The sequence below is a fragment of the Pseudorasbora parva genome, chromosome 10, assembly GCF_024679245.1.
Source record: "Pseudorasbora parva isolate DD20220531a chromosome 10, ASM2467924v1, whole genome shotgun sequence".
Taxonomy (NCBI): Eukaryota; Metazoa; Chordata; class Actinopteri; order Cypriniformes; family Gobionidae; genus Pseudorasbora; species Pseudorasbora parva.
The window spans coordinates 12,613,655-12,624,511 of record NC_090181.1 but is presented as its reverse complement, the minus strand read 5'-3'; the positions used below and the strand labels follow the sequence as shown (position 1 = coordinate 12,624,511).

The window sequence follows — 10,857 nt, the reverse complement described above, 5'->3', positions numbered from 1 at the left end:
TTTAATAAAACTACCAGACCCCCTGTGGTGGTGAGACCCCTCAAACTACAAAATAAGACAGGTCTTGGTAAGGATTAGTGGCAGCCTATCTTTCGACACTTTTAGGGCTTAAAGTGGGTTTGAAGCCTGAGGCCCAACCACACAAGACAAATATTCTGTTAAGTGATGGTTAGTGGAACTGTGACTGCACATCCTCTTTTCAAAAATTCAAAGCTTTCATTTTACGTTATGACAAAATGTATCACCCCACACACACACAAACACTGTGCTGCTTGAAAGCTTGAATCCGGCTTGAGTCAGTGAAGCTCTACATATCTTTATTACTATCTTTTCTTGATCATTTTGCTGCAACTGCCAAAATGGGTAATATTTAAGATCTATCTATCTATCTATCTATCTATCTATCTATCTATCTATCTATCTATCTATCTATCTATCTATCTATCTATCTATCTATCTATCTATCTATCTATCCATCCATCCATCATCCACCCATCCATCCATCCCACTCAGCTAAACTTCAATGCATCATCCATGTCTCTGTTAATCCATCCATCCATCCATCCACCCATGCATGCATGCATCTATCCATCAATCAATCTACCCATACTTCAATGCAAATACATCCATGCGTCTATCAATCCATCCACCCATTCATCCACCCATACTTCAATGCATCCTTCCATCCATCCACCCATACTTCAATGCAGCCATCCATCCATCCATCCATCCACCCGCCCACCCACCAATACTTTAATCCATCCATCCATCCAACCCATGTGTCTGTCCATCCATCTATCCATCAACCCATATACTTCAATCCATCCATCTATCAACCCAATCACCCACCCACCTATACTTCAATCCATCCATCTATCAACCCAATCACCCACCCACCTATACTTCAATCCATCTATCCATCCACCCATCCATCATTCCACTCACCTATACTTCAATGCATCATCCATGTGTTTGTCAATCCATCCATCCATCAATGCAAATACATCCATGCGTCTGTCAATCCATCCATCCATCCATCCATCTATCCATCCACCCATCCATCATTCCACTCACCTATACTTCAATGCATCGTCCATGTGTTTGTCAATCCATCCATCCATCAATGCAAATACACCCATGCGTCTGTCAATCCATCGACCCATTCATCCACCCATATTTCAATGGATCATTCCATCCATGCATCTGTCATCCATCCACCCACCAATACTTACCAATACCATCCATCCATAATTTAGAGTCAATTCAGAGGACTATTTACAAGTTTATGTTTTTGTTTGCTTGCCCCCCCCCCCCCCCCCCGCAAGATATCCAAACAACTGAAAGTCTAAGATGAAAGCATCTATACTAAGTGAAAAAAACCCACATTCAATACCATGAAAGCATTTTATTGAACCGAGATGTAAAATATCTTTTTTTTTTTTATGTAAAGAATTCAGTAGTTTATTCCTGTTGATTGTAACTTTAATAAAATTGAGAAAAACAACTTATTGTGTTGAAGGTATTGTGTTTCTGAATTTTGACATTAATATTTCACATTGTGCTTTGTCTGAATAAGTGTGAAACCATTTCCATATACCCCCCTACCAGGTGTATTTGCATATAATCTCATATATTTGATATTATTTTATAATATCATACTATAGATTCAAATTATGCCATAATATAGTAATGCAAAGGGATTTTAGAAATGAATAAATGTTGAAGATATAAATATATATTGAAGATATATCTTCAACAGTTTTGGGCTGACAAAACTGAGAGCAACGCAATTCTTCCTCTGAACTGAACAAGATGAATGAGAAAAGTGATTTTACAATACATGTCCAAAAACCAGCTGGTTAAGGTAACGGATGGTCTCAGGTAGTTCATAGTTTGTAGTTCAGTTTTTGTAAAAGCAGTCATTTTCATTTCAGAGTAATAAAATATCATTTGTACGAATCCAACCGGATGGATCCAGATCAAGGCTGATCATCTTGTACAGTGAGAGCATCAGTCCTCTAAAGGTCCACATTTGTTTCATACCTCTCAGTCCTTGGGATGCCGAAAAAAAAAGTCTTTTTTCGGCGGCACAGAAGTCTCATCAGATCGAAGGAGGATTTCATAGTGACCCTCCCGGCTGTGTTTCACCTGGCGATAATAGCTCCCAGATGTCCTACTGATGAATCAATGGTGCTTTTAGTCCAGTCCCACCACCATTGTTTTCCTTATATCAGTCGGATGTGGAGCAGGTGGGATGTATGCTGTCAAAATAAAAATAAGTCATCACCTATCAACAGTATGTGGAACTCAAGACATCAGTGATGGGCTGCAACATGGCACCCGTCTCTCATCGCGGCTCTCTGATTTTCACCTTTCATCTCACGTGTGTACTGCACGCACGCTATAAACGGTGCCAAAAGGAAATGCTATAGATGACAAAGTAGCACAGTAGAATGATTTTACAGAGGTTCTAAAGGCACTTGATTTCATAACAGACAGCAACTCCATGTTCCTTAGCGAACAGGTGACGGCTATCTTTACGCACCTAAAGAAAACAACTGCAAGCGGACACAGTCAGGAGATTCAGATCCACACTAGTAGCAGGTACATCGTGATGTTCAACAGTTCTCTACTGCTGTTGTTTAGCAGAGCTGTGCTGAAATGAAAGGTCAACTCAACGATTCATAGTGAGAGACGGTGTTCGTTGTGTCAGCTGCATGATTAGCTGTTAATATTGATTCAGATGAGTTTGGTAACATACCTAATAAAACAAAACACACTGAGTAAGAATGAAACACAAAGCCCAGAATGGGCATATCAGGATGCTGTCTGTTAAAGCACAAAGGACAAGTACATGAACGCCCCATCTGTCGGAAAACAAACTTTACATTGAGATTGTACTCCCCTCTAAAACAACACACATTTGCGGAGCCCTGATGTTGACATCAGAGCACAGGGAGATACAAAAAGAGTGACTGTATTTGACATACCTCTTTTTTCAGACATAAGAAACAAAAACATTTTAAAACATTTTTTCAAACAATCATTCATTTTTGTTACCAACTCTGGTATCCTTGTTTTTTTTTTCTTCTCGGAAGTTTCCTTCATGTGGTTTAGTATTACGTATTGTGACATAATGAGTTCTTTGATGACAGAAGCAGACGTTCAACGAAGCAAAAACCATGTAGTGATAGAAATACATGATACGTCTTTGTGCTTTGAAAGATTCCCCTATTAAGTCTTTCAAGCCGTCCTGCTGTAACCATCCACCTGTTTGTTTCTTTCTAACATTGACAACTGTAATAGGCTTTCCTCAAGATCTCGAGTGGACTCCAGCGTAATACTCGTGTCAATGTGTTAGAGAACTTCAGATTCCCTCCATGGCTTCTCCTTCATTTGCAATGATCTAAAACCTACGTTCCTTTTGTGTAGACGGGATGAATCTTTGGTTGTTGTCGTCTTCAGGCAGTCCGAGTCAGCCAAAATCTCTATGAATGCCAAAGCTGGGTTCCACCTCCATGTGATGAGGTCACCTTCGGAGGCCAACCAAGACCAAAAGTAAAGTGAGACAGAGCTGCCATATATGCACTGCAGCAGAAGAGGCCAGGGATCTTATATCTGTGGGAAAAAAGACAAGGACAAATGCAGTTATGGATGTGAACAAATATTCATTTCTCAGTGTTGTGTAAATAATTCAGAGATTGACAATTCTTCTGTCCTTTAGAAGTTTAATGAGGTTTGTCTACGCTCTGTATCTAGAACATCTTTTGGTGCGCTACGCTTTAATTCAAAACAGAACGGAAAAAAATGAATTGTAAATGTTTGCTGAGAGCCATGGAAAAGTAATTCAAGCTGGTGACTAATCTTGTCATAGATAAGAAGAAGAAAAGAAACTACAGTTCACATCATGTTAGCCTTGATCCTACAGAAAAGTTTCTTCCACAACTGCATGTTCTCATGATTTATTTATTTAGACTAAACAGGTATTCAGCAAAGGTTTCTTTAAATTGATCAAAGGTGACAGTAAATATTTTCTATTCATATTTCTATTCATTTCTAACTGAAAGAATTTCTGAAGGATCATGTGACACTGAAGTCTGGAATAATAGCTGTAACAAAGGTATTTTAAATTGTAATAATATTTCAAAATATCACTTTTTTATTTGTTCAAATAAGAACAGCCTGGGTGAACATAAGAGAGTTCTTTCAAAAAAACTCTAAAATACTCTTTTCTAAAATACTCACTACTACTGGGTGGGGGGTCTCGACACTCTCCTTCCTCTATGGTCACATCGTCTACAGCAATATCCCCTTCAATGCCAGGACCACGAATACCCTCCAAAACCATCTACATGAATGGGCGGGAAAATAAAACCAAAAACGTTTTCCTTTCATTCTGAATACAAAGCATTTTAAATAATATAAATTATATTATTATAAATTAAAAATTAAAAATATTATTTGTGTACTATTTATCAAATAATATGTATATCTTTTATCATTCAATTTCTTATATTATTATTTTTTTGCGTGCTTTTATGAAAAGAGGGACCTGGAAAGAGGATGTTGGATTGATGTTGACTCTGGCTTGCCTCCAACGTTCCCCTTGGTTGCCACTCAGGGTCCACACAGACGTATCCTGACCCGTCTGGCTCTTCTGCCTCAAATACACGTTCAACGTTCCTTGAAATAACAAAAAAGGCATATGCACTTAGTGTCAGAAGAAATCATTAGATACAATATGCCAGTTAACTATATAATGTCCTTTGAACCTCTCTTTCTTTGTTACATAGCAACTGCAAGGTTCAGTGACCCTGAAGAGACATTGACTATTCTCCATCTTCATCATAAATTGGTTCAGAACACAATCACTGCTGTTGTTATATATATATATATATATATATATATATATATATATATATATATATATATATGTATGTTTCATTTCCTTGCAAATGAGGAGACAATGAGACTAGAGCTACAGAGATGTGATGCTATTAATGATACACTTTCTCAAGAAAAACAGTGTTAAAAAAGACTGAGGTATTAAAACGACACAAAAAAACCCTCGTTGCCATTTCTTTCTTCTTTAACAATGCATTTTCCCCCTCATTAAAACATTTTACACATAAAGAAATTAATAGTAGCCTACCTAAGATGAGATGTTGACTCTAATAATATATTTATTTTACATGGATCGAGTCAGTGTCTGGCATTTTGAGATCACACAACAAGCTGCACATTACTATAGTTTATCTTTTACAACAGCACATTTAATTGAAAACATTTGCATTTTCATTACAGTCCCTCCAACCACTAGGTGTCAGTATAAGTCAAAGATGACTGGAATGTAGGCTAGTGCAACACACAACAAATGATTTTACTTGCACCTTAAGAACCACTTGGGTAGGTTTTTATATCAAAACAGCCATCTAACCATGTTGTCTCGGTTGTTTGCTGTGCAGCCAGACAGAAGATCTTGTTGGTCACATGAATTTATAACCCCAGACGGCCGATGAGACCACGTGTCAAAAGCCAGGAAGAGAACACCCTGGTGAGTTGGAATTAGCTCCACACTTACTATTCTAAAAGCACACAGCTTTGTGAAGCAGAAAATTGCAGTTACAAGCTTGTCTGTGAGGCCGTGGAGGTCATCGCTACCCCAGAAGTGCGACTGCATGTCCAGCTCAACTGCAGCAGCATAAAGTGAGCATGAAAAAAGGAACTATAGAAATATGTTATTGGTCTAAGTCATTTACAGCACTTAGTCCACCAGAAACCTCTAATAGCAAGATTTTCCATCCCAGAAAAGGCCAAAGTGTACACTGTAATTTTCTGACTATGTCAACTTGTAAATGTGGAAGCCCATTTCTGCCCGAGAGGAAAAAATAAACTATAAATCTGTTACAATAAATATCTAATAAACAGGCACTTTTGATATAAAGTATATGAGATTTAAAGTCTGAATCATGAGAAATATGCCCTCACCTAAAGGATTATTATGAACACCATACTAATACTGTGTTTGACCCCCTTCCGCCTTCAGAACTGCCTTAATTCTAGGTGGAATTGATTCAACAAGGTGCTGAAAGCAATCTTTAGAAATGTTGGCCCATATTGATTGGATAGCATCTTGCAGTTGATGGAGATTTGTGGGATGCACATCCAGGACACGAAGCTCCCGTTCCACCACATCCCAAATATGCTCTATTGGGTTGAGATCTGGTGACTGTGGGGGCCATTTTAGTACAGTGAACTCATTGTCATGTTCAAGAAACCAATTTTAAATGATTCAAGCTGTGTGACATGGTGCATTATTCTGCTGGAAGTAGCCATCAGAGGATGGGTACATGGTGCTCATAAAGGGATGGACATGGTCAGAAACAATGCTCAGGTAGGCCGTGGCTTTTAAACAATGCCCAATTAGGGGGCCTAAAGTGTGCCAAGAAAACATCCCCCGCACCATTACACCACCACCACCAGCCTGCACAGTGGTAACAAGGCATGATGGATCCATGTTCTCATTCTGTTTATGCCAAATTCTGACTCTACCATCTGAATGTCTAAACAGAAATCGAGACTCATCAGACCAGGTAACATGTTTCCAGTCTTCAACTGTCCAATTTTGGTGAGCTTGTGCAAATTGTAGCCTCTTTTTCCTATTTGTAGTGGAGATGAGTGGTACCTGGTGGGGTCTTCTGTTGTTGTAGCCCATCCGCCTCAAGGTTTTGCATGTTGTGGCTTCACAAATGCTTTGCTGCATACCTCGATTGTAACGTGTGGTTATTTCAGTCAAAGTTGCTCTTCTATCAGCTTGAATCAGTCGGCCCATTCTCCTCTGACCTCTAGCATCAACAAGGCATTTTTGCCCACAGGACTGCTGCATACTGGATGTTTTTCCCTTTTCACACCATTCTTTGTAAACCCTAGAAATGGTTGTGCGTGAAAATCCCAGTAGCTGAGCAGATTGCGAAATACTCAGACCGGCCTGTCTGGTACCAACAACAATGCCATGCTCAAAATTGCTTTAATCACCTTTCTTTCCCATACTGACATTCAGTTTGGAGTTCAGGAGATTGTCTTGACACACCCCTAAATTTATTGAAGCAACTACCATGTGATTGGTTGATAAGATAATTGCATTAATGAGAAATTGAACAGTTGTTCCTAATAATCCTTTAGGTGAGTGTATATTTATATGTAAGCCTGTTTCCACCTAACTGTAAAATAGAATCTAAAATATGAATCATGAAATACTCATGTAAAGTTTAAAATAAAAAAACAGTAACATTTTGAGATACAAGTCACACTGCAGTCATTCTTATATAAAAAAATCATACATAAAACATTTTAGAACGTGTCCATATTCTGATATTTTTATACATATCTAACTGAAAAGCGGTTCTCTTTCATCTTGAGACACTAAAAGTAATAATGTTCCAGCCCATATCTGCCTGACACTGACTGTGTCACTGACTGACCAGGGCTGCGTTTCCAAAAAGCATGGTTTCCCTAAAGCATTGTAAGCCTAAGGATCCCTACGGTCGTTTTAGCTCACAATGCTTTTGAGAAAAGCAGCCCTGGTCATCCAGCACTCATTTGAAAAGTAGATTTGTGATGTCAAACAGACTGTACTTGTAGAGGTTACAGCTGGCTGATCATCAACACTATACCATCTGCATACAAATCATCAAAAGTCCTTGTAATGTACTGAGCTAACAGTGACCCACCTATATGCTTTCCATACATGTGGTAGTAGAAGCTGAAGCAGTATGTTGGGTTGGTGGCTACATTCCCATAGGGATTTTTAGGGGCAACATTGAAGGAAGGAGTCAACAGTCGTGCCTTGTCTCCCTCCAGACGTGGCCGCGAGGTCTCAATGTACATGTAGAAACCTGTACAAAGTCCACAAGTACATACAAATTAACTGATCACAGTAGCTCACACACTACTGTTCAAACAGGTTTTTTTTGTAACCCCCCCCCCCCCCCCCCCCAATTTAATTAGGCACAATAATTCTGATTTTATAACATCAAAATCACACAACAGTTCAAATCTGATATAGCACATGCTAAATTATCAAGCTATAATTTCTCCAAGCCTCAATACACCTCCACTAAGAATAATCAATAGGACCTCAGTGACTCCATAGAGCAAGACAAATTATTTTTCAATTCACATTACTCATAGCCTTTTAAAAGACAGATTTCTTTCCTTTCACATCGGGTCAGAGTGACTTAAAAAGCTATTGACCTGTGTTTCTTTCTCACTCAAGTCAAGCCCTTAAATATCCATTAATTGAAATATTAACAGAGTGCTGCAAGAATGAGTCCTAAAATCCGAAAACAACTTCTGGTTCTATCGTCCTCAAGTCAATAGGTTTTCTGAAAGGGTTTTTGGTTAAATGACTGAAATAAGGTCTGTGGTTAACACAAGCTTAAGATATTTTCACTTTTTAATGACATAAAACTTAAAAAAAAAAAGCTTTTATGTGTCTTGAAAAAGTCAGTTTCTTTCAAGTGGCTAAATGGCACCACATATGTTGTCGGGGACATTAAACATCACAATGAACAAGTAAACTCATCTACTCCCTAGTTCTCTTTAAAGAAGAGTATAACTACAACAGTCTTGTTTTTATACTTGTGCTTCTGCAAACTATTCTAACTCAAAATTTGTAACTTGTAGATTTAATAGTTGAAAGAGTTGTCAGAAGAATTGGCAAAAATGTATATTCTATTATCATTAGTCACCCTTGTGTTATTCCAAACCTGTAAGACTTAGTTTCATTATCGAACTCAAATGAAGATATTTTTAATAAAATATGAACCAGTTCTGTACTCAACCTAAACTGCTTGACGCACGAGAACAAACCTTATTGGTTCTTGAAGTACTCATGCTGCGTAACACGAGAATGAACCTCATTGGTTCTTACGGAAGCTCATATGTGCTGCGTAACACGAGAATGAACCTCATTGATTAATAAAGAAGCTTAAACGTGCTGCGTAACACGAGAATGAACCTCATTGGTTCTTACGGAAGCTCATATGTGCTGCGTAACACGAGAATGAACCTCATTGATTAATAAAGAAGCTTAAACGTGCTGCGTAACACGAGAATGAACCTCATTGGTTATTAAAGAAGCTTAAATGTGCTGCGTAACACGAGAATGAACCTCATTGGTTATTAAAGAAGCTTAAACATGCTGCGTAACACGAGAATGAACCTCATTGGTTATTAAAGAAGCTTAAACGTGCTGCGTAACACGAGAATGAACCTCATTGGTTATTAAAGAAGCTTAAATGTGCTGCGTAACACGAGAATGAACCTCATTGGTTATTAAAGAAGCTTAAACATGCTGCGTAACACGAGAATGAACCTCATTGGTTATTAAAGAAGATTAAATGTGCTGCGTAACACGAGAATGAACCTCATTGGTTATTAAAGAAGCTTAAACATGCTGCGTAACACGAGAATGAACCTCATTGGTTATTAAAGCTACACTGTGTGATATTTTCTCCCATCTAGTGGTGAAAAGGTATATGACCATCCAGTGAATAATAGTTTCTGCTCCTCTCAATTTCGATTTCGTTTCAACTCCTACGGTGGCCGATTTAGTCATGGCTTTCAGTTCGATCTCTTCGGTGAGTGTTGCGTCAACTCAAGTGATGAGGTAATTTTTGAAAACTATTATAATTTGCAGTTATTTAATTTACCAAATGATCTATGATCAAATTAATCTATGTAAAATGAATAATAGAACTGAATAATAACCAGTTCATTGCTAACATCAGCTATCAGGTTCCCAGACGAATGCAAGCTCTTAGTAAAGTAACTTTTATCAGTGCTATCATTATTCTGTATATTGTACAACACCACTAGCGTAAGGCAAACAAATTATAATGCAATTAAAATATTAATCTCATGTTATCCGTCATAGAACACGGATTTATGTTATAAGGTAAACAATACTTTTTCATCATTGACGCGAGGAAAACTATCCTAGACGTCGTTCTAGTGTTATGCACAGCACACCATGATATAATTAGCCAAGCAACAATAAAACTTCCAATATACACAAATAGGCTGAATTAATATTACCTGTCGAGAAGAAAGCAGGCAATGTCGGTGTTCTTTTTAAAATCGTTGCTCCTCATGAGCTCTTTCCATCTTGGAAAGGCCACTCCAATTTTTACTTTTGTCTTGTTGATTTGCCTGTCGCGTTGCCGTCTTAATTCTCTTTTCCGCTTCCTTGGCGACTCTGATACATATCCCGCAATGTTACTAGGTCCCCGAGTCGAATTCGGTAATCAATTCCGGGACGTGGTTGCTTTTACACAGAAGGCGACCAGGCAATGTTCCGGGAATATTGCGGGTCTGACGTGCAGTGTGAAATTTGGGGGCTTAAGAGTGATCCTCCATCATCATATAGCAGCCTCAAGCAATCCCCCTCTTCACATTCGACACAGTGCCATCGAGTGTAAAAACGCGAAAAGCGAAGCTTGAATTTACGGGTATGTCCCTCTTTGGCAAATGTACTTTCAAGATGGAGGAGCAACATGGCGACCGCCATCCGAACCCTCAACACTTATGTATTTTCAATGGTATATTATAAAATTACGAGAATACATGATTACTTGAAAGAAGTAAATATACATTAATGAGCACATATATTTTTGAAAGAACTAAGTGATTTTAGCTAAGAATAAACTAAAAAAGTTACACAGTGTAGCTTTAAAGAAGCTTAAACGTGCTGCGTAACACGAGAATGAACCTCATTGGTTATTAAAGAAGCTTAAACGTGCTGCGTAACACGAGAATGAACCTCATTGGTTATTAAAGAAGCTTAAACGTGCTGCG

General features: G+C 38.3%; 1 protein-coding gene across 1 annotated transcript in view; it reads right to left on the bottom strand.

Moving 5' to 3' along the window:
• Nucleotides 1-3,094: 3,094 nt before the first annotated feature.
• mdga2a (MAM domain containing glycosylphosphatidylinositol anchor 2a) overlaps nucleotides 3,095-10,857 on the bottom strand; it is a 220,922-nt gene continuing 213,159 nt past the window's right edge. Inside the window, exons 14-17 of the mRNA XM_067455178.1 lie at nucleotides 7,731-7,895; nucleotides 4,553-4,683; nucleotides 4,246-4,348; nucleotides 3,095-3,618 (exon numbers count right to left, since the gene is read on the bottom strand). Of these exons, the coding sequence (XP_067311279.1) occupies nucleotides 3,530-3,618; nucleotides 4,246-4,348; nucleotides 4,553-4,683; nucleotides 7,731-7,895 (488 nt within the window). The 3' untranslated portion in view covers nucleotides 3,095-3,529. The remainder of the gene's footprint in view (nucleotides 3,619-4,245; nucleotides 4,349-4,552; nucleotides 4,684-7,730; nucleotides 7,896-10,857) is intronic.